Source organism: Vicugna pacos, chromosome 5 (assembly GCF_048564905.1).
Source record: "Vicugna pacos chromosome 5, VicPac4, whole genome shotgun sequence".
Classification (NCBI taxonomy): domain Eukaryota; kingdom Metazoa; phylum Chordata; class Mammalia; order Artiodactyla; family Camelidae; genus Vicugna; species Vicugna pacos.
In genome coordinates this window covers 15467111-15491810 of record NC_132991.1, presented here as the reverse complement: position 1 = coordinate 15491810, position 24700 = coordinate 15467111, and the positions used below count along the sequence as shown (strand labels likewise).

The window sequence follows — 24700 nt, the reverse complement described above, 5'->3', positions numbered from 1 at the left end:
GTTTTTGTCCTCTCTGTATTTGAGAAGGTTCTTAATATTTTGAATTTTTATTTCTTTCAACCCTAAAGAGCTTCCAGTTTGACATAGCGTTGGTGATTAAATAATATGAAACTACAAACTAACCTGAAATGGAGAAACCTAGCTCATGCCATTAAGGATTCATTTATTAGTTAAGTTACAGAACACAGCAAAACATCTCTTTACAGAATAACAAGAGAACAGAAACACACAAAGGGATTTCCAATTTGCACTAATTGAAAGAGAGGAAGTGGGTTCAAACTGTAGGTCAACATTTACTATCAGATAGTAAAGCTGGTACTAATTTCATGACTTTTACCCAAATTCATGCACCACTGACACTATCAAGTGTGATATTTATTTAAATTTACTCACCTTTTAAAATTGATTGGAAACGTTATAGACCATAAATAAAAGGCAGTATTAAATTAATGGAAGACAACAAACTTGTATTATTCTTCTTCCTTTTTTGGTGATTTGGTTTTTTTTTTTTAGATTATATGCCATTAAAAGTTACTACCAAATTACGGCTATAGTTCCCTGTGCTGTACAATATATCCTTGTTGCTTATCTATTTTATACATAGTCTGTGTCTCTTAATCCCATACCTCTATCTTGTCCCATGTTCCTTTCCCGCTCCCCACTGGTAACCACTAGTTTGCTTTCTGTATCTGTGAGTCTGTTTCTGCTTTGCTGTATACATTCACTTTATTTTTTAGGTTCTACATATAAGTGATATCGTACAGTATTTGCCTTTCTATTTCAATAAGCGTAATATCCTTTAGGTCCATCCACATTGCTGCAATGGCAGCATTTCATTCTTCTTTATGGCTGAGTAGTATTATGCTGTGTGCATATACGCAGACTACTTTAATAATTCGTCTGTTGATGGACTCTTGGGTTGTTTCCATGTCTTGGCTATTGTAAACAGTGCTGCTATGAACATTAGGGTGCATGCATCTTTTTGAACTAGTGTTTTCAATTTTTCTGGATATACACCCAGGAGTGTAATTGCTGGGTCAAAGGATTGTTCTATTTTTAGTTTTTTTAAGGAACTTCCGTACTGTTTTCAGAGTGGCTGCACTAATTTACACTTCCATCCATAGTGTACCAGGGTTCCCTCTCTCTGCATCTTCACTAACATTTGTTTCTTGTAGACTTTTTGATGACAGCCATTCTGACAGATATGAGTTGATACCTCATAGTGGTTTTGATTTGCATTTCTTTAATAATTACTGATGTTGACTATCTTTTCATGTGCCTGTTAGTCATCTGTATGTCTTCTTTGGAAAAATGTCTATTCAGGTCCTCTGCCCATTTTTGTGATTGGGTTGTTTTCTTGATATTGAGTTGAATCAGCTGTTTACATATTTTGGATATTAACCCCTTGTTGGTCTTATCAATTACAAATATTTTCTCTCATCCAGTAGGTTGTTTTTTTCTGTTTTGCTGAAAATGAGCTCTGAAAAAGCTTTAAAGTTTAAATAAATCCCATTTGTTTATTTTTGCTTTTCTTTCTTTTATTTTAGGAGACAAATCCAAAAACATATTGCTACAATATACGTCAAGGAGTACTCTCCCTGTGTACTCTTCTAGGACTTTAATGATTTCAGGTCTTACATTTAGTTCTTCAATACATTGAGTTTATTGTTGTATATGGTGTGAGGAAATGTTCTAATCTCACTCTTTTGCAAGGAGCTTTCCAGTTTTCTCAGTACTACTTATTTAAGAAACTTTTCTCCATTGTATATTCTTGCCTCCTTTGTTGAAGATTAACTAACCATAAATATGTGGATTATTTCCGGTCTCTCGATTCTGTTTCATTGATCTGTGAGTCTGTTTCTGTGCCTGTACCATGCTTTTTGGGTTACTGTAGCTTTGCAGTATAGGCTGAAGTCAAGAAATGAAATCTCTCCAGCTTTGTTCTTTTCCTCAAGATTGCTTTGGCAATTCAGGGTCTTCTGCGGTTCCATATAAATTTTAGGGTTATTTGTTCTCATTCCGAGAAAAATGTTATAGGTATTTTGAAAGGGATTGCATTACATCTGTAGTTTGCTTTGGGCAGTACGGCCATGTTAAAAATAGTAATTCTTCTAATCCAAGAGGTTGGGATATCTTTCTTTGTGTCATCTTTAATTTCCTTTATCAATGTTTTATTGTTTTCAGAATATAAGTTTTTCACTTTCTTGGCAAAGTTTATTCCTTCGTATTTTATACTTTTTGAAGCAATTTTAAATGATTTTTTTTTTACTTTCTCTTTCTGATAGTTCATTGTTAGATATAGAAAAGCAACAGATTTCTGTACATTAATCTTGTATCCAGCCACTTTGCTGAATTCATTTATTAGTTCTAAGAGCTTTTTGGTGGAGATATTAGGTTTTTCTATATAAAATACCATGCCATTTGTAAATAGTGAGTTTTACCTCATTCCTTCCAATCTGGATGCTTTTTATTTCTTCTTCTTGTCTAACTTCTGTGCCTAGGACTTCCAATACTATGTTAAATAGAAGTGGCGAGAAGGGATATTCTTGTATTAGAATTTAGAGGAAACACTCTTTCTCTGTTGAGTATGATGTTAGCTGTGTGTTTTCTATAAATGATCTCTATTATGTTGAGATGTTCCATCTGTAACCATTTTTATGAGAGTTTTTTTTTATCATGAATGGATGTTGAGTTTTATCAAGTGCTTTTTCTACATCTGTCGAGATGATCACGTGATTTTTATCTTTCCTTCTGTTAATGTGGTGTATCACATCGAGAGAGAGGCTAATGTTGAAACATCCTTGCATCCCTGGAATAAATCCCCCCGATCATTCTTTGTATGATCCTTATTATATATCGTTGGATTCAGTTTGCTAATATATTGTTGAGGATTTTTGCATCTATGCTCATCAAAAATATCGGCCTGTAGTATTCTTTTTTTGTAGTGTCTTTGTCTGGTTTTGGTATCAGGGTAATGGTGGCCTCGTAGAATGAATTTGGGAGTGTTCCCTCCTCTTCAATTTTTTGAAATAGTTTGAGAAGGTAAGTATTAGCTCTTCTTTATATGTTTGGTAGAATTTCCCTGTGAGGCCATCTGGTCCTGGACTTTTGTTTGCTGGGAGGTTTTTTATTTTTTTATTTTTTTTAATGCAAATTCAGTTTCACTATCAGTGATCGGTCTGTTCAAATGGTCTGCTTCTTCTTGATTCAGTCTTGCCAGGTTGTATGTTTCTAGAAATTTGTTCATTTCTTATCAGTTGTCCAGTTTGTTGGTATATAATTATTTGTAGTACTCTCTCAGGATTTTTTTCTATCTTTGTGGTATTGGTTGTTATTTCTCCTCTTTCATTTCTTATTTTGTTTGTCTGGGTCCTCTCTTGGTGAGCCTGGCTATGATAAAAGTTTAGCAATTTTGTTTACCTTTTCAAAAAGCCAGCTCTTGGCTTCATTCGTCTTTCCTAATGAGTATTTTTTGTGGTCTCTATTTTATTTATTTCCTCTCTGGTATTCATTATTTCCTTCCTTCTGCTGACTTTCGGCTTTGTTCTTCTTTGTCTAATTCCTTTAGGTGGTAGGTTATGCTGTTTGAGAATTTTCTTATTTTTTGAGGAAGGCCTGTATCACTATAAACTTCCCTTTTAGAACTGCTTTTGCTGCATCCCATACATTTTGGAGAGTTGTGTTCTCATTGTCATTCGTCCCAAGGTATCTTCTGATTTCCTCTTTGGTCCATTGCTTCTTTTAGCAGCATGTTGTTTAGTCTCCATGCATTTGTTCTTTTCCCATTTTTCTTTCTGCAATTGATTTCATGTTTCCTATCGTTGGGGTTGGAAAAAATGCTTGATATAATTTCTATCTTCTTAAATTTGTTGAGACTTGTTTTGTGGCCTAGTGTGTGATTTATCCTGGAGAATATTTCATGTACACTTGAAAAGAATGTGTATTCTGCTGTTTTTGGATGTGATGTCCTGTAGATAGCTATTAAGTCCAACTCCCATATGTCTTTGACAGGCTGCCTGTGGAGGCATCAGCAATTGTTTTCCTCACTCTGCTCAGATGCAGCCTCAGGTCCAAGTACTTTTTGTCCCTCACAGCCTTTCACTGGCCTCACTATCCTCTGTCCTTGCCTTGCTGTGGCAGGTGGAACCCACACATCCTCTTAGCATGTATCGGGGTGAGCTGTGGTGGAGCCGCCACCATCAGCAGTCTGGGCTGCTTCTGTTGCACTGCTTGAGGAAGCCCCAAAAATGGCTGTTGCTGCCCCACCTAGGCTCCACCCTGGGACCAGGTCGCCTCTGTGTCCCATGGTGGGGCGTTCTGTCTCTGGTCATAGCCACCCCAGATCCAGTGCCGTGTTATTATACAGGGTAAGTGGGGCTTGAGTGTTCGCAGGAAACCTGTATCTGTCCTCTCTGCCCTGCCGCAAGGGCAAGCCAGTGCACACATGCTCTTCACAAGCAGAGTCCAGGCTTCCCACAGTCCTCCTGTTAGTTCCAGTGGTCCTCTAACCCCCAAGGGGGCTTGTCTCCCCAGTATAGGACCCCAGGACTCAGGCGCCCAATCTATGCCTCTCACCACTCATTCCCCCGCGTAGGTCTCAGCTTGTGCAATCTCCCTTTTCCTCTGAGTCCCTTCCCAGGGGCACAGGTCCTGACCCGATCCCTTTTCTTCCCTTTCTACCTGATTACCTGTGGATCTTTCTTACAGCCTTGGTTGTACAGAAGTCTTTCTGCTCATTTTCCATTAGTTTTCAGTGAGAACTGTTCCACATGTAGATGTACTGGGGGGAGTGGACAGGGAGGGAGGTGAGTTCTACATCCTCCTACTCCAACATCTTGATCAATCCTCCATATCACTCTTCTTTAATAAGAATTACTAAACTCAGACTAGACACTTGTATATTTTGCCTGCTGAATGCTGGCTTACAGCTACTCTCACCTTGTTAAAAACGCATGCAAGTGTTAAAAGTAGTGCTGGAGATCTAGCAGCAAACTAAGCCTTTCTCAGAGAGATTGAAAGAAATTTGAAAAATTGATAAACTTCATTATATAGTTCAGTGTTATTTAGTGTCATGCTTATGGTCCATATAAAACTGTTTCAAATACTAAATCATGGTACTAACCCCACACTCAGGGAAACCGTGAGCTCTTCTACTAAATAATAAAAACTGTGCACAGAGTAACACATGTAGTTTGGTCCCACTAAGCATAAGGCTTATCTTAAAAAATGTAAGACCTCAGAATGCAGACAAGCTACACCCAGCTTTCTCTTCCAAGAACAACAAGACTGATGGGGGTAAGGCACAGGGCAATGAGTCATCATCTCAAACTAAAGAACATAAGAAATGACATTGTCCATATTTGATCAAAATCATTTGATTAAACAGATGAGATTGGTGCAGGCAGATTGGTGAGAGAGGAATGCTAAGTATTAGGGAAGGTGAAAGAGGAGGTTGGACAGTTGTTTTCTGTTTGTAAAAAGAAATCAATAAAAATAATGAATAGCGCTTGAAAGTAAAAGGCACTATGGAGAATCCGAACCTCAATTAGGAATGAAAAACACACACTACACAGTTCAAAAGATAATATTTGATAAGCTTTTTCTATTGGCAATTAGTTAACCCTTGTTCAAAAAAAAAAAAAAAACAACCTAAAAACTTAAGAGCAGTATGGAGCACTTACTGGTAATGAACCCAGGATGGTCCAAGAGTTTTCTTGAATTGAGCAAGTCCAACAATATCAATATAAATTAGCTCAACGATTCTGTCTCCTACAGTTGGGCAGCCAGACCGGTTGCCTACAACCTTCTTCATTATTCTAGACAGAGGAAAGAAAAGAGAAAAAAGAAAAACAATTTACTGCAAGGTACTACACTCAGCAACTTTAACAGGCAAATAAACATCCCAAGAATCCTCATCAGGGAGGATGGCATGGTCTTTCCCCGTCTGCTGGGTACCCCAATTCTGCCCCCTCATCAGGTCCACCCAGAGTCCTGATTCTGATTCTTGAAAAAGCCAATAGTGGTGTACAAACACAGCCTTCGAAGCCAAGAAAAATCAGTCTGAATCTGTCTCCACTTAATTTGCTGGTCAAGAAGATTATGGAGTTATTTAAGCATTGATGACAGGACCGGATGTGTTTAAGTAGACAACTGTGGAAGCCACATGAAGTGGTGGGTCCCAAATATGCTTGCACATTGGAACCACATGGGCATCTATTCAGACTCCCAAAGCCTAGACCATCTTCCAGACTAATTAAACCACACTCCACTATCTAGCAGCTGTGAGATCTTAGACAAGTTACTTAACCTCTCTGAATCTTTCCTCATCAAAAACAAAAACCATCCACACACAACAAGGTTGGATACAGCAACCTCTCAGGAATTCTTCAGGTGGCTAAGTGAGGTAACTGAACAGAAAGTATCCCTAAGTATACTAGACACCCAGTGACTTAGCTTCTCCCAAAGAGCCTGTTCTTCTTACTCCAGCCCTTACTGACCTTCTAAATGCCTTCTATTTCCAGCCTCTACAATATAAACTGCTTTTTGATACTGTCTTTAAAAAATATTTTTTCATTGAAGTATAGTCAGTTTACAATATTGTGTTACTTTCTGGTGTACAGCATAGTGATTCAATTATGCATATATATATTCCTTTCATATTCATTATAGGCCATTACAAGGTATTCAGTACAGTTCACTGTGCTATACAATGGGATCCTGTTTATCTATTTTATATATATTAGTGTGTATCTGCCAATCCCAAACTTTCAATTTATTCCTATCTATATACTGTCTTGTACTGTTTTCTAATTTTTTGTTTTATGTCAAATTCTTCCTTCTGCCTAGACTGTACTGCAGAACTGGCATCGTGGTTTATACCTTCTGATTACCCCTCCTTCCGTCCATCCACCTATACAAACCCACCCACTCATACACCCATACCCATGCCTGCACTCAGAGCCAGCATACCTGATCATACAACTTCATATGTTGGGGCAAATACCTGCTAACCATCCTGCCATTCACCTGGAAATTGGTCATCACTGATGCCTCTTATCCCTGCTCACACCTAAAAGTACTTCACCAGTTACGGACACCCGACTGCAAAGGAACAAGATCATAAGCAGGACTCGGCCCTACAGCTCCAGACTGACGCTGCTCCAGGCAGCCTTCTTTCCTCTGGGCTTCTCTGAAAGGGCCAATAACCAATATAACCATATAATCAACTTCTTCCCAAGAACTTGAAAATTGTTTTCTGTAAAGGACCAGGTAGCAAACACTTTCATCTTTGCAGGCCACACCTTCCCCATCACAACTATCTAAATTCGCTCTTATGGAAGGAAAGCAGTCAGTCAGTACACAATGGGTGTGCCGGTGGGCCCATGAAACATGATTAACAAAAGCAGGCCGAGGCCCGGGTGTGGTTGGCAGAGCCATAGTTGGCTGACTGTACAGTCCTCCTGTATTCAGTGGTTCCCAAGCCTGTCTGTACTTTGGAATTACCTGGAAGGATCAAAAGATACTTACACTGGTGCCCTACCCCCAAAGGTTGTGATTTAGTCTGGGAGATGGTCTGGGCTTTGGGAGTCTGAAAAGATCCCCAGGTAATTTTTAATGTGTAGGCATGTTTGGGAACCACTGCTCCATGGGGTTTTCACAATTTTCTACTCAAATAAAACATATCTGGCCCTGTCACCAGTGCTCTGAGACCTCCAGAATCTTCTTGACCAGCAAATTAAGCCTTGGTCTGGTATATCCCTAGTACACCTTTCAGACCTCCTTAGAGAGCACCTGACCCTGGAGAAATGGGGTGCTCCCATAGCTGTGGGAGCACTTCATTTCTCCATTACCCAGTCAGTCATTCATCCTTCCACTCATCTGTCCAGTAAGTAATTATAAGCACCTACTGGGCGCCAGGCACTGTTCTAGGTGCTCAGCACACAGTGGTGAGCAGGAGTCACACAATACTTTGCACTCCCTGTGCTGACATCCTCGCATCCACACTTCAGCTGGTACTAATCACCCAGTAGTAGGTCTCATAATTACTCAATGTATTAGTTGTGACCATCGAAAGATGGGCATCTCTTTGGCCACACGCAGGTCATCTCTGTATGTCCCACACCAAGAACTAGCCCACAGAAAGCTCTGAAGGAGTGACAGCTAGATGTGTGAAGGCACCCACTTCATAGGTTGTGTCCCCAGCGAGTCTGAAAGGAAGCAGGAGGAAGGCAAGGGGAGGCAGCTGTGAAAGGGACAAGAGTGGTGAGGAGGAGCTCGGCAGACTCAGGTTTATCCAGCTCTGAAAGGAGCACTGGAGTTCAGAGGTCAGGAGCTCAGGGTTTGAAGGCAGGGGGACAGAGGGCTGAAATCCCAGCTCTTCCACCTACTCTCCATGGGAACTTGAAGAACTCATTGTTGGTTTGAGCCTCAGTTTCCCCCCCTTTAGAAAGCAGAGAGCAACAGCACCCACTTCCAGGTTTGCACTAAGGACTAAATAAGGTAAAACGCATAAAGCATTCAGTATCTGGTGCGCGGGAAGTGCTCCACCAATGCCAGCAATATTAACAGGCGTCAGCAATGTTATGGTTGTCGTCACCGGTGATACCACTGCTGGAACTACAGCCTGTCTCACGGTCCCAGTCAGGGAACCATGGGTTCCAGGATGGAATTCATTTAACAAATGACAGCTGACATTATCTTACTGAGACCATTGCTTTCATCTCAAAACTGCCTCTCATCAAGTGTTGACCTTGGACCTCATGTAAGTGACCTCTCTGGGTATCAGTATCTTGGAAAATAAAGTAGCAGCAGCAGGGCAGGACACGTAATGTCTTCACACCTCTTCCACCTCCAGAATGTTGGTTCACTCAAGCGATTTCTTTTGGAACGGCTGACATATTGTAACGTGCTAACTTGGCTGTTGGGCGATTATCCAAAAAGGAGCGAAGGGGCTCTAAACATTTCTGCTTAGCCAGCCGTGTCCATCTCAAAGGGATTAAGAGAGGGCTTGAACTAGAAAGCAAATTCCAGTGAAACAGTAAACCTAGGCAGAGTTAACAGACTCAGAGTTGAAGTCTGGCTAATTGAAAAAGGGTTGGATCAGGGCTTTCGAGAAACTCATTCTAACCAAATTAAATTACCAACAGGAACCTGCCCTGTTTGAAGATTTAGAAAGCGTGACGTTGAGGAGGGAATGGCATGAATTTCAGCAAGAGACAGGGAATTAGGAAAGTCAATAATGTGTGCTGCAGATGTTGGAAGCACCTGTAACAGCAAAGAATAAGCTCCTTAGTTAGAATTTTCTGACATTCATTGCTGAAGCCTCTGGAGCCCGCAGCGACAATGAAAACATATTATCCTTTTCACAGTGTATGTATTTAGCTCCGGAAAATAATCTTCTTATCTCCTGTTTAGTGAATTATCACTTTCATTTTCCTCCACAAGAAATTACACACTAATAGAAGGCTTTAAGAGTTTACAATTTCTTTTTTGTATTCTGATTTTAAAATTGAAAAGTAATCTCCTTACTCCTTGAGCTCTGCCAGTGAAGCTGAAATCCTAATGTCATGGCCCAGTAAGTACAAAGATGTAATTAAATCACTCCACTGAACCAATTCACCAAGAGGGCCACCACTGAAAGCGGTCTCTGCGATCTTAAATCCAGATTCCTTAGTCAGGAGTCCCAGGTGAACAAGGACCTGGGAAAAAAACAAAGAAGAGGCACATACTGACTCACTCTGGACCAAGTCCAAACTCCGTAACACACCAAATGATCAACCAATTCCAAAGTCCTCTTTAGGTTCTAATGAAATCTCAACATGGGGTAAATAATTTTTCTAAAAGGCACAAAGAAAGGCAGGAAATGACTTTTCACTGTTGTTTTAGAGAAATAGAGTCATTACTGTATTCAGTAATGCCTATGAGCATAAGATAGGGACAGATAATCCTGCTTTTAAAAAGCAGGATGCATTTGGAAAATCAGAGTGTAAACGAGGACAATAAAGTATCTTTTAACAATACTGAGCTTTTTTTCCACTGCTGGAATACTTTTAAGCTTTTAACATGGGAATTTTCAAACACTAACAGAAGCAGACATGACAATGCAGGCAATTCTGATACACTCAGCAATTATTATTAACTTCAACAATTATTAACTCATGATAAATCTGATTTAATGTACACCCCTCATCTTCTCCCAACTCCTCTAGCTTATCTTGAAGCAAATACTAGACACCATATCTACACTATTTCCTCCTTTCCCTTCTTTGACCTTTTTTTTTTTTTTTTTTTTACTGTGGTAAAACATTCTTTACCATTTTAACCATCTTTAAGGGTATGGTTCAGTGGTATTAAGCACTTTCTCATTGTTGTATAGCCACCACCACCCATCCATCTCCTTTATTTTGAATTTTATGGTTGCCCTTCCATTTAAAAAAATCTGAGCAAGAAGCACTTATGTATATTACATATTCATTATATATGTGTGTATATGTATATATCCATAGGTATACATGCAGGTAATAGAGATATATAAACCCTTCTTCTCTTTAAAAATAATGTTCACTATTCTCCACCTAACAATATATCCTGGAGATTACTTCACAGGATTATATAGAAATACTCTTTATTTATTTTTACAGCCCATCTGGATCTATGACTACATACTCTTTCCTAGAGGACTATTTAGTACCAGGATGTCTGGTCCTACTGTGTCATAAACTCAAGGGATCTAAGCAAAACGGACTCATCGAACTATGACTGCGGGTTCTGCGAGTGTATCTGTATTTTTTCCCCCCAAGGATGTCATATTAGTTTAATTAGGAATACCAAACTCATGTTTCATTTATTTTTAGATACGGGAACAGACTGTTTACTTTGCTCAGTTATTCTTCAACAGAACCATTAATCTAAAGTCACGGCTGCTTCCTGTATAATAAGGTATAAGATCTTCCATGCTCAGGGATATTCTAGAGGTTTTCCAAGCATCTCCTCAGGAACTTCAAAACAGATTGGCTTTAATTTATAGTATCTCTCTCTCTCTCAGGAACATAGGAAGGAGCACCAACCAAAGCAGCAGCGGAACTCACCCGTTAGTTTCTCCAGTCCCAGAATCGACAAATACCAAAAATACGCAATTGTCATGATGTTGTAACAGGAAGTGTTAGAAGGTTGTATTCAGGGGAAGTAAAGAGAATTAAATTTCCTGATGCCACTGAGAGAGACAGTCAGATTGTTCAAAGGAAAATCTTACAGACAGATATCCTGCTTGGCTTCACCCAAGAAACATGTGTGCCAGGCCCTGCTAAGTAAGATTACTGTAATCAGGGAAAGGAAAGCCCAAAAATGTCTGTCCAAGAGACTGAGCAGGTTCACCCTGAGGGAGTATCATCTGAGACATGCCATTTCTCTTAGCCTGGTTTCTGCGCAAAATCAAACTTTAAAGAAAACTGGCATCTAACTGAAGTGAATTCATCAGAAACTCACTTTCTTCCGCTTTCTCTTTTCAAGATTCTGCTTTTCTGCCAGGGACTTGATTGCTTGGATCCATGCATCAGCCATTCGCCGGATCCGGAGTCTCATCCACCGGAATTCTTCATGCTTTTTCATCATACTGTAGAGAATATTAAAATCCGTACGAATTTCTGCCTAGAAACAGACATGCAATAAAAAATGAATAGAAGAGAAGCCTCGAAAGCATAATGGTTTTCATGATGTGACAGTTGAAAACTTGAAAGAGAGAGTCAATTAAAGACAGGACTTCAAACGCCTTTGCTGAACAGCTTTGCTTAAAGGTCCCAGGATTGCAAATTGAAGCAAAGGCCCCTCACTGCTGATCTTCTATAAGGGACATCATTAAAAAATTAGAAGTTGAAAAAGGCAGCACAGACATTGCAAAGCCCTGAGCTATGTTAAAATGTCTGTTTTTCAGTGAATATGCTTGACGTACCTTGAAATTCTCTTCACTCGAATTTATCAGCCTCTAGGATCTACTGCAGGGTAGCGGACTCCTTGGGAAAACTGAAGTCAGTTCTTAACAGGCTACCTGCCACTGTACAGGTTGCCAAAAACCCTCATTCTGTCCACAAAGTCAAGTAGGGAAATAAACACTCACCCTCTAATTTTGTCCCAATCCCAACAAACTAAAGTTGATTATTTGGCTAAGGAATTTAAAAGCCAAGAATATCATTTTCCTACCATAGCTGAAAAGAATTTAAAATTCCTATCAGAATAACTTAAAGACAGGAAGGATATTCTTCTAAAATAGTGGGATACAACCAACAATTCAAATAGCAGAAAAAAATAAAAACACTAGTATTTTTTTTCATGTAACATCTAAAATAGGCTGCATACATCTTTCAGCAGTCACCATAATTCATTCTCAACACTCATCTGACATCACCTTGATCCAACAATTTCCTAAGAATCCCATGAGCTAAGCAGGGCTCAGTAAATACTGGCTCTTGGGCCAAATCTTCCTCCCTGTCTGTTTTTGTACATAAAGTTTTATCAGAACACAGCCACACCCACACCCACTCATTTACATATTGTCTGTCTGCCCTGTGCCACAAGGTCAGAACTGAGCAGTTGTAACCGAGACCTTATGGCCTGCAAAGATGAAAATATTCACCACCTGGCCTTTCACAGAAAAAATTTGCTGATGCCCAGGGTAAAGGATACAGACGAGTTTTGTTTTTTTCTTAATATGCCTTTTACCTATTTTCTGAATTTTTATTTTGAATAAGGCAATAATGATCCAGTTGAGTATAACATTTCTCCTTTTTTAGCTCACTTTTTTTTTAATGCTGGCTTTTTATTTATTTAATTTTTGTTAACCATTTTTTAAATTGAAGTATAGTTAATTACAATGTTATGTTAGTTTCAGGTGTACAGCAAAGTGATTCATATATATATAATCTTTTCCAGATTCTCTTCCATTATAGGTTATTACAAGATTTTGAATATAGTTTCCTGTGCTATACAGTAGGATCTTGTTGTTTATATATTTTATAGAGAGTAGTGTGCATATATAACCCCAAACTCCTAATTTACCCCCCCGCCCAACCCTTTCCCTTTTGGTAACCATAAGTTTATTTTCTATGTCTGTTTTGTAAATAAGTTCACTTGTGTCACATTTTAGATTCTACATATAAGTGATACCGTGATATTTGTCTTTGACTTGACTCCACTTAGTATGAGAATCTCGAGGGCCATTCATTTTGCTGCAAGTGGCATTATTTCATTCTTTTTTGTGGCTGAGTTGAACTCCATTGTGTGTGTGTGTGTGTGTGTGTGTGTGTGTGTGTGTGTACGTACATAACACCCCCCATCTTCTTTATCCATTCATCTATCGATGAACATTTAGGTTGTTTTCATGTCTTGGCTATTGTAAATAGCGCTGCTATGAACATTGGGGTGCATGTATCTTTTTGAATTAGAGTTTTTCTATAGATATATGTCCAGAATGGGACCACAGGATCATATGGCAATAACACCATTTTTTGTTTTTTAAGGAACCTCCATACTGTTCTCCACAGTGGCTGCTCCAACTTACTTTCCCACCAACAGTGTACTGGTTCCTTTTTCTCCACACCCTTAAGACTTGAGCTTTTAATATGGCATCCAAAGCCTTTCACAGCCCCTTACCTGCCTTTCCAATCTTGCTTGTGTTCCAGCTCACTCAAACCCCTATGGCCTTGACCTACTGAACCAGGCTCTACTCCGTGAAAACATCAACCTTCTGTACATGTACATTCTCCCTTCCCATCAGAGACATCTTTCTCTCCTTAACCTGGTATAAACTCATGCATCACTTTAAATTCAACTCCAATGTCATCTTCTCTTTACATTCTCTCCTGACCCATGCAGCCTCAGGTCACCACTTCCTCACTGACTTCCATGGGTCTGTATTCAGTGTTTACACAGGTGTGGTTGAAATTTACAACCATCGCCCTCATTATTACATCACTGGGTGCCTCCATGTCTAGCAACAGGTCTATTCGTGTCAGTAGTCTATCACTTAGGAACCCTCAGGGAATTGCTCAATAAATACACATATGCTAACTGGTTGACAGATTTGGTCACCCTAATTTCCACAGGGCTGGAGACATACGTTCTTCCGTCTACCACTATTTCAGATTACAGATGACATTTCTAGAAGATGCCACATTAATCTCTTGGCATCCGATCCAAATCACAAGCCTAGTAAGAGGTTTCCAAAATCACTTACCAATGAATTATGATCAGCTTCTTCGTAGGGATTTTTTGCTCTCCAAGGTAAATGAGGACACCAATTTTCAACCTGAAAAATATAAATCAGAGACACTAAGCATGCTGGTTCATCTGTAAATGAATTAATGTCTGTACAAAGCCGAGTGCAGTTCCTGGTACATAGGAAGTGGGTTAAGTGAGTTATTACTATTATTAGACTCCCACGCTTTTAGCTAACAATCCAGAGACAGGTCCCCTCTCAGATGAAGCAATAATCAGCCAAGGTCCCAAGCGGCATATGATTACACTTTATATCCGTCCTTCAAAGTACTTCCCAGGGACGGATTCCTTAATCATTTAATCCTTGTACTTCTACACAGGAGGCGGGGGGTGGGGTGTCATGTCAGAAAGTTAAAAGACTTGAACATTGCCAATGGGAAACGGGAAACGGGAACGTGCCTCTATACTGTTTAGCAAAAGGACAGGAACGACCCATTATCTGCTGTGGTGTGTCTTGAACGGACACAGCTCGTCCTCATCTGAGCCACAGAACGCCATCATTCATCTCTGAATTAGGAATGCAGCCAAGAGTTTAAGGCTAACTGGTCAAGGCTTCCCCCCATTTTCTGGCTGTTCACTTCACACTAACTCAAGGAACAAGGATAATAAAACCTATTGGAAAAGGAGATGAGAGAGAGGGAAAAAAAAAAAAACCCTCAGTGATCTTGTAAGAGTCATTCTGGAAGACGGATTGTTCTGTCCCTGCACCAGAGTTTAGAGAGCTGAGGGAGGAGGGAAGAGAAAGGGAAAGTGCCAGATTTTTATGGGAATGACTTCAACAAAGGTTACTGAAGACAATTGGGCAAATTTACACTTTCTAGTAGAGGAGGAATAAAAAAGTGCACTGAGTGATATAGATACCTGGACGCTTTGTCAAAACGGGACATGTAATGCCAAGCTAGCATATCACCCATCTGCTAATACATGAGATTATTAAAGATGGCTAATCAACAGGCACTGGAAAGAATGTTTCTATAGCCAGGTGGACCTATAAAAATGAACACAGCAAGAGAGCAGGGTTGGGGGGCATCCCTGGTGGGGGTCACTGAGGAGGCAGGGAGGTGAGTGAGGTCAGACCTCCTGGGTCAACAATGCAGAATCAGACAAGCTGGTTGGCCTCCGGCTCTGGGTGAGTTTTCAAGGAAACAAAGCGGTTTCACTCACCTAGAAATAACTCTTAAAGCAAGGTGATTTTTACTGGGACTCAAAATAATTGGGCGATTTGCATAAAGCCCTCTTCCACTGCAAACGATCTGAAAGCAGATGCAAAGGGCAGCAAAGCCTGGGGGAGGGTGGAATCCCCAGAAAGGAGAAGGGCAATATTCTCTCTTCTTCTTGGGGAGTAAAATTTACCGTAGTTGTGAATGGCTTCGGAGACTCAAAAGGACTCCTAAGAAAAGTGGCAGCGGTTTTTGTTCATAAAAAAGGAAAATACTCACTTGCCTGGGGTGCCCACGTCTAATTACTGAGCCTTTATACGGCATCAGCACTGAGAAAGACAGCATCACAAAGAAAAGGAGCGCTGCAACATGAGAAAAATAGGGAAGGACCAGCGGAAAAGAAGCCTCCAAGCAGACGAAGCCTCAGCTCGTCCCAGCAGCACTGCACACATCTGTGTCTGGTATTCTGAGACCAGACTGAATTATTTAATTTAAATCAAATTTTTGTAAATGGACTCCGTAAGACAGTGCTTTCAAGCCTATTTATAACACGAAGGCTTCAAATGGATTGCAGACCTGACTGCAAAACCTTCAAATGAACACAAAAAAGTATGAGCAAGCAGGGTACAAATCTGCAGTCAACTTCACACTAAATAATGACATGTACACGGCAGTCCGTCAAGATAAAAAAAATGTCCTCATGAATAGCATGATAGGGAAAGATGAAACATGACTATACATAAAGAAAATCAACCAAAAGGAGAGACATCAGTGAGATCAGATGTTGATAAAGGAGAGGACATTCCGTCCTCACTCCTCTGCCCTGAGAAGAGCCTTCTAGAATTCACTCTGATGAAAATACAGTCCAAGGTGATCTTCTAAAATATGACTCCCGTACAGAATACTGAAGACTTTAATTCCTCTTTGAAACCGATCATTTATCTCAGCTCTCGTTACTCTAAATCACTGGATAATACTGCGCAAGACTTCAAGGGCATCCCTCCAAGTGTGGGATTCAAAATAGTCACTTGTAATGGAGGAAAAAGCAACCACGAACATCTTAGCCCAGAGTGAGGACAGTGGGCTTTTACAGTTGTTGATCTGGTACACAGTTGGTTAACAAAATAACTAAATTACACATCAACCAACTGCTCCATGGGGAGAAGGGGGCGGAAAAAAGACGAAACAAACACTTTTCTTTCTGAAACCTCAGAGGATTACCAGGACTGGAGGAAAGCCATCGTGGCAATAACTCCCAGGACTGAAACAAACAGCCCTCAAATGAGCAACATTTTCCTAAATAAGAACATCGTTCATCATAACACTCGGGGAAAATCTTGCTCAGGGCTAATAATTCAACCTCCGAATCCCTGTTTTGTGTGATCTGCCTCGGCTCCTTCGGTGTTTCCAACCCCCCAGCACAGCATCCTACTAAGACAGCTGGACCCGAGAGTGAGCCTACTGCCTCCCTGACCTGGAAGCTCTTCTGTTTCAAATCGTTCTGACCATCTCTTTGCCTCCTGGCTCTCAGGACCCCAGTGCTCTCCATCTGCCTGTGGTCCTCTTCCTTCACAAATTACCTTGACTATGCTTTTCCAACCTTGGTGCTCGCCCTGGGACAGGATCTGTGGCCCAGGACCCCTCCCCTGCACCGCCTGCCCTATCCCTGCCTGACTCCCCCAAGCTAGCAAGTCCTCCATCAAGCCCTCGGCCAGGGAGGGGACCAGACAGAGGACCAGACAGCCTTAAAACAGTCCACAAATCACCAAGTCTGTGAGTCGAAAACCACCTGAGTTCACGGCAACACGCACACAACAATCGATAGAACAGGATCATTACTCTAATAACCTTCAATTTGAAGGCAGAACTTCTTCCACAGGAACTAATCTTTTTAGTGCACTAGCCTCAGGCCACAAAATGAAGAGGCAGCAAAAACAGAAAAGACCAGACAGGCTAGACCTTTGGGACATTAACGCATATTCTGTAGGGAGGGCACACTGAATCGCTTTTCTTGAGCGAGGAGATCTAAAATTAACCAGTTTGATTTTTGACATTCCTCCTCCCAGTGATTTAAACTTCTTTGATCTCAGAAGGTCTTGCAGTTTCATTGTGTATAATGTGAATCAAAGGAATGTTCCTAAACAGACCTCGGGAAGGTCATGTTTATGTTCAAGTTCCAGAGGAAGGACAATTCAAATCTTTAAGAAAAAAGAAACTGCCAGTAGAGATGCATACAGCTCGAGCTGGAATTTAAAGGGGGAGAAGTAATAAAGTCACAGCAAAAACGAGCAGGCAGTTTAACGTACACGCGCATGTCCTTAAGGGACAACCGGCCTAGGCCTCTGCTGTGATGTTCTGTTCCTTTGAAAGAATAATGATCAGGCTCTGTTACGGCCTCTTCTCTCATGATTAACGTGAAGCGTTTTGCTCTAATGGATCACCAACATACAGAATTTCATGCTGTATCTTTCAGAGAGTAAGTGTAACCAAAACTCAATGAGCAAAAAATGTGTAAGAAAAGTCTGAGATTATCTCTGGATGTTGGTGTTACAAGTGTTTTGCATTTTCTTCTTTATGCAAATCTGCAAATTACAAGTATTTTTTACAATGGATATTTATTAATAGAATACTTTTTAAAGAAGCTATAGAAGCATACAATCATTTACTAAAGGTTTACAGTCAGGCTGTCCAGGAGGAGAACAAACCAAATGAACTTGATTGCATCACACCATTTAAACCCCTGAAGTGTCCTATGACGTGGGTATCATCACCAGGTTACACGCGAGGAAAGCGAAGCTTAAAAGGGCTGAGAACTTGCCTAGGTTCACTCACTAGTGAGCGGCAGGGCTGGGGGACGACTGAGATCTGTTGGTCCCCAGATCAGGACACGTTAGAACTACCTTAAAGGTCAGTCTCAGCCAAAGACAAGGACAAGAGAGCTGCTGAATCTGGGATTCGCCAAAATAAATTCTATGCCCAACCTTATAAACATCGTTCAAGTTTTCTCACTGATGAAATGAAGATGCTGGCGTGTGCTACCTCTTAATAATTCTATTAGCTATAAGATCTGAAAAAGAGAGTTCTACATCATCCTGTCAGGCTAGCTGCATTTATATCAAAAGGATACAATTGGCTACACATCTATTCATGTGATACACTGATTATACACACACACACACACATATACACACACACACTGAGGGTATAGCAAATATAGTCACTCATTAAGGGAGATGCTTAAAAAAGAATCCTTAATCCCTACTCCCCTCCCCTCCCCCACCCACTCCCCTTTCTAAAGTTTTAAAAAGGAAATGCAAATGGTCACAGATGTCTACACCTGTGGGTGGTTCAACTCTCTGGACTGGTCCACTGCATCAAACACCTGAGTGGATTAATATTTTGGTCTAACGACTTGTTAGGAATCGTTGTCACTGGGTGGGTGGGGGTGACAGACAAAGAATTAAAGTGACAATACGCCAAGAAAAAGGGCTTCACACCCATCATGTCCGTCGGTCTCCACGTAGTCCTCTGGGAAGGGCCACGCCTGCATCCACACCAAGGACACAAGAGCCAGTCACCCACGCTATAAAGGTTGTCACAGTCTAGTGACCAGGGATAGGGCTCCTCCCTTGCGGTACAGTGCAATTTTGCCGGAAGCGTGGATCCAGGCAAATGATGTTGAAAGAAAATGAGAATAAAAGATGGGCAAGAAAGCTGTGCCTTCTGCTATAACTGGCTCATTCCATTCTAATAGTCTCAGCGGATTCCTTACATTTCCTTATAGATAAAATATTAACTGCATTATATTAAAATTGTTCATAAGTGCTCTAAATGCCCTTGCTTCATGTCTCAAACTTAATGTTCTTGGCAGATTTTAATGTTGCAAATTTTACAACGTTGTCTTCAAGCTTAGAAAGGTGATAGGTGGGGAAATTACCCCCCTGGAATAAAGACACAAAAAAGCTATGGTCTATTTTTCAAACTATGCTTCAATAAAAAAAAAAAGCTTTGAACAGTCATTCATTCAATAAATATGTGTGCCAGGCACTATGATTTCTGTGAACAAAACAGACAAAAATTGCTCTGGAGATTACTTTCCAAATACTTGTTCTTAATATGGGATGTTGATGGTCACCCCAGGACCTTTGCAATGATTGTTTCCCCTGACTGCTAAATACCTCTGCCAGACATCTGCGCCTCTCTCTCACCTCCTTCAAACTGGTGCTCACACATCCTCCTCTCATCTTCCCAGTAGGGCATTTTTCTGAACACACTATCTAAAACTGACAGAATCACCCTTCATGAGCATTCATGAGCCCCCTCTCCAGTTTTATTTTTCTCCATGGCTCTTATTGTAATCTAAAAGATACATACTTTACTTTTTCTTGTCCATCTCCTCCTACAAAACACCATCTCGATAAGAACTGTTTGTCTTTTTGTTCATTGTTATATCCCCAGTACCCAGAAAAACCCAAGAGAAATGAATGTCCTTGGTACCCAGACTGTGGTCTCTAAGTGTTATTTCCCACCAAGAGGAACCAGGGGTCCTTAGAGAAATGGCTGATGCCAGGTCTAGGGCAGAAATTTTACAAAATGAACCTGGAAGATCTTGCCATACTGGATGACTAAAAACTATTAAAAATTACCAGGATCATGTCCAAAGGACTCAGAAGACAGTATGAATTGGCTCCCACTGGTCAAAGAAGGGGTAATTTGAGAACCAGTAAGAAAATAATTGGAATGGATCAAACATATCACATATGTTTCAATCAATAACTTCATAATCAGGATAAAAACCAACAAGCATTCAAACAAGCAAGCAAGCAAGCAATTGGTCACCAGTGGAAGATGCTAGGAATCCAGAGAGATCAAGGTTTCCCACATGAACTGTCCCTCAGGGTAACCAAATACCAGATGAAGACTCGTTTCTCTTTACAGAAGTATTCCTGATATATTAAGAAGGCATCCCCAGAGACTTAAGAGACACTACAATTTTAATTTACAGTCCTCCCTTGAAACTCCATGCAAATGAATAAATTTTAATTTATAATATGGCCTACAAAATGTGAACACTAACCTATTTGATGAGATTGAGGAATTATGTAATTTAAAAAAATAGAAGTAGAGTTGATTCATAATGTGGTATTAGTTTCAGGTATATAGCAAATTGATTCAGTTATACATATATGTGTGTGTGTGTGTGTGTGAATGTATGAATTGTTTTCAGATTCTTTTCCGTTATAGGTTATTATAAGATACTGAATATAGTTCCCTATACTATACAGGAGGACCTTGTTGTTTATTTTTTATATATAGTGATGTGTATCTGTTAGTCCCAAACTCCTAGTTAATCCCTTCCCTCTACCCTTTCCCCTCTGGTAACCGTAAGTTTGTTTTCTATGCCTGTGAGTCTGTTTCTGTTTTGTAAATAAGTTAATTTGTATCATATTTTAGATTCCACATTCTAAGTGATATTATATGATATTTATCTTTGTCTGACATACTTCACTTAGTATGGCAATCTCTAGGGCCTTCCATGTTCTGGCAAATGGCATTATTTTATCCTTTTTATGGCTGAGTAATATTCCTGTGTGTGTGTGTGTGTGTGTGTGTGTACACACACATCTTCTTTATCCAGTCATCTGTCACTGGACACAAGTTGCTTCCAGGTCTTGGCTATTGTAAATAGTGCTATGAACAATGGAATACATGTATCTTTTCAAATTAGAGTTTTCATCTTTTCTAGATATATGCTCAAGAGTAGGATTACTGGATGCCGTGGTAACTCTATTTTTATTTTTTTAAGGAACTTCCATACTGTTCTCAGGAATTATGTATTTTTAAAAAATGAAGTGGTATTAGTAGTTATATGTTTTAAAAGAGACTCTTTTAAAGATATGTATCAAAACATTCAGAGATGACATGATCCTTGGGATTTGCTTGAAAATAAGGGACTGGGAAAGGTGTCGATAAAATGAGATCAGTCATGAATTGATAACTGTTGAATCTGAGTCATGGGCACATGGGGGTGCATTACCCTCTTCTCTTTTATGTATGTTTGAAATGCTCTATATTAAAATATTTTAATACAATAGAAATTCTCAGAGACTGCATTGAAAAGTTTGTTTTAAAAAACCCACTGGGAGTTCGAAATTTGCAGACACTAATATATATAAAATAGATAAACAACAAGTTCATACTATATAACACAGGGAACTCGATTCAATATCTTGTACTAACTTACGTTGAAAAAGAATATGAAAGTGAATATATGTATATGCACGTATGACTGAAGCATTATGCTGTACACCAGCAATTAACACAACATTGTAAACTGACTATACTTCAAAAAATATATATATATATAAAACCCAAATTGGAGAGGACTGTACCAAAGCCCCAGTCTGCGACATGTACTCCAAGGAGCAAAGAGGTATTGTTTTGGAGTTTGCCAAGTCCTGCCATTTACTCTTCTAATTTTCATAAGGTGGAGGCCGGAGTAAGAAATCTCAATGTAAATGTTGCAACAAGTGAAACGTACAAATAGGGAGATGAAGTTGGGAGACGGAAGAGGCTAAGGGAAATTGAGTGATCAGCTAGGCTGATGACAAATATTGTTCTGTAAACTCAAGGCCATTGAAAAATTCCTTTTTCTAAAGGTGTCTTAGAATTCAGGTCCTAAGAGCCCTGAAAACACAGAGAAGAAAAAGAGAAACGTAAAGGCTGAACTCAAAAAGTGAAAAGAACATGATCATAAATCTCTGTCACCTCCTTTACTACCGAGAAATACTATCTCACAGAAGGAGAGTTTCCTGTTTGAAATGGCTAAACATTTTTAAAAGGTGTGTGTTCGTGTTCTCAGGCAAGAGCCTAGTGATATTTTTAAAGTACTCCCTGAGCCATCCCGAAATGTTAGTTATGTTTTCTCATTCAGGTTTTCTCCCACAACCTAAACAGTCCATTTCTCACTGCTGCCCATTTTGACAAATTAGTCTGTGCAACACCATTTCCAAGATATCTTTAGCAGCCAACACAGCCCATAAATCCAAATCATTGTACTGGTTATTAGGATTTCATTTCATGCTCACATTCACAAACATTTAAGACTTCAACCTTTGCTGTTGGGCATTAATCTTGGCATTAATCAAGGGATTAAGTACGCTGAATTTAAACTCAAGGTTAATAGCACGTTCAGCCAATATTAGCTTTACATATTGCCAAGGGAGAACAGAGAGAGGCAAAGACCTTTATGATTGTAGTTCGTGAAGTATAAGAAACAGATTGATGAGTAAGGCATGAAATTGCTTCTTTTGTTCCTTTATCAGGGAGTCTCTCATGCAGCGTGCACACACAGACACACACACACTCACTTATCCAGTCCAAATTGGCATTTGAAGCAACAGCATGTATGTATCCTAATATCGAGCGATCAATCATGGAGCAATTTGATTACTTCAGAGCAACTATACTAGCAAGTGCAATGAAAGTGTTTAAAAAAAAACCAGTACAAACAAAGGAAGAAGTCTGGCAAGGTATGATGGCTGCTAGTTGCTAGAATAACTGTGTAAACAGAAAAAAACACGTGGGCATCAAATATATCAGCCCACTATCAATGTATCAGTGGGGTAAAGAAGTTTAGTCTCAGTGTTGTAACAGCTGATAGCAGGAAAAGGCTCTGCCAGGGCTGAGTTACTAATACCGGAACCAATGACATTCAGAGGAATTACTTGATCAGGTCTCTTCTCTGTAAGGGGAGTAGTTACGTGGCTCACAAAAACAGGTACGGAAAATGAACCGCCCGCTGGTCTGGAAAAGCAAGGCTGCTTAATGAATCATTCGTTCACTCCCACCACTGGGATTGGCTGAGCACCTGGTTTTCATGAGCTCTATCTTCAGGAGAATTGGAACTGCTTCTTTTTTGGGGGAGGGGGCAGTCAAATATCAAAATTATGAGTATTCGAAAACGAGCAAGGAAGACTGATGAATGAAAACCAGGTAAATTAGAGCCGTATTTTCAACACAAGTGGATCGGGGCATAGAACAGAATGCAAAAGCAATGGCGACAAATGACTTCACCTGGGTTCAGCTTTCCTCCAATGTTAGAGGGTAGCAGGAATGGGAGCACAGGAGCACGAAGCAGCTTCACCTCTCGGAGCTGCTAGGACTGGGCTCTCTGTTACTGAGAGCTGGGGAGAGGTTTTCATGACAGAGGCTACAAGGTGTCTGGTATACCGTGGGGCTCAGCCATGTTTCATTCCTCTCTCACAGTCTACCACCCAACAAGAGCAATGACTACACTTTTAGCATCGCACCCAGTTCCTAGTACCATGTCAAACCCAGAACAAGCATCCGTGGGGATAATGGAAGGGGAAACACTGATGGTTTTACTTCCTGGGATTTACCATAAAAGGTCGGTATGAGACAGGAAGGAAGGGGACAGGGACAGCCATTCAAAGAATGCCACTGCAATTAACACCAGAATGGCAGAAGATTCAACTCCCAGTAGGCCTTGAGGCTTAAGATGGCAGGAGATCTGACTTTTAGTAGACCTTGAGCTTCATTATACGCCCATTGTAATATATTAGCATGGTTAATAACATGCCCATAGGTGCCAAGGCTAATCATAAAAAGTCAGAGTAGGCAATGGCCAACTTCCTGGGAATCCCAGCCCCTTCCCCAGGGTAGTTAAAATGGTCCTCCCACTTGTTAGCATATGAAGCTACCGAGCCCATAAAAACTGGCAACACCGTTCCTCGAGGCCACCCTTTTTGCTCCTTCCTCTTCGAAGACAGACCACACTGTGTCTACAGAGTGTGTGTCTACTTTTACTCTAACCTGAGCACCCACCCCCCACACTTTGTGGCCTTTCTCTTGCCTTCTGAAACATCCCACACTCTATGCAGTAGGTAGCTCTCTAAATAAATCTATCCTTACTCAACTGTGACTCGCTCTTGAATTCTTTCCTGCACGAAGCCAAGGACCCACGCTTAGCAGGGCGCATCCCAGGGGCTCAACCGCGACCTGGGACACGGCCCTCCTCACGCCCCACACCCGTTTGTCCTGCATCAGGCAGACTATAAATTGGTGAGGGTAAAAGCAGACGTTTATAATCCCATAATTCAGTAGACTTGGCACTCTGAGAAAACTAGGGGAAAGAAAAATGCGGGAAGAGGGTCATCTCCTAAGACTGGTCTGAACTTCTGTGCCAAGATTCAACCAGTAACTGACTATGTGGGAGACATTTTACTTCATGTCCTTTTCTTCTAATATCT

General features: G+C 40.4%; 1 protein-coding gene across 9 annotated transcripts in view; it reads right to left on the bottom strand.

The window, feature by feature from the left end:
* The window catches only part of MGAT5 (alpha-1,6-mannosylglycoprotein 6-beta-N-acetylglucosaminyltransferase), a 330723-nt gene that overhangs the window by 108854 nt on the left and 197169 nt on the right, over positions 1–24700 (bottom strand). For all 9 annotated transcript variants that reach the window (XM_072960887.1, XM_072960885.1, XM_072960886.1 and 6 more), the window contains exons 6-9: positions 14228–14299; positions 11485–11646; positions 9529–9698; positions 5682–5816 (exon numbers count right to left, since the gene is read on the bottom strand). In XM_072960887.1, the coding sequence (XP_072816988.1) occupies positions 5682–5816; positions 9529–9698; positions 11485–11646; positions 14228–14299 (539 nt within the window). The remainder of the gene's footprint in view (positions 1–5681; positions 5817–9528; positions 9699–11484; positions 11647–14227; positions 14300–24700) is intronic.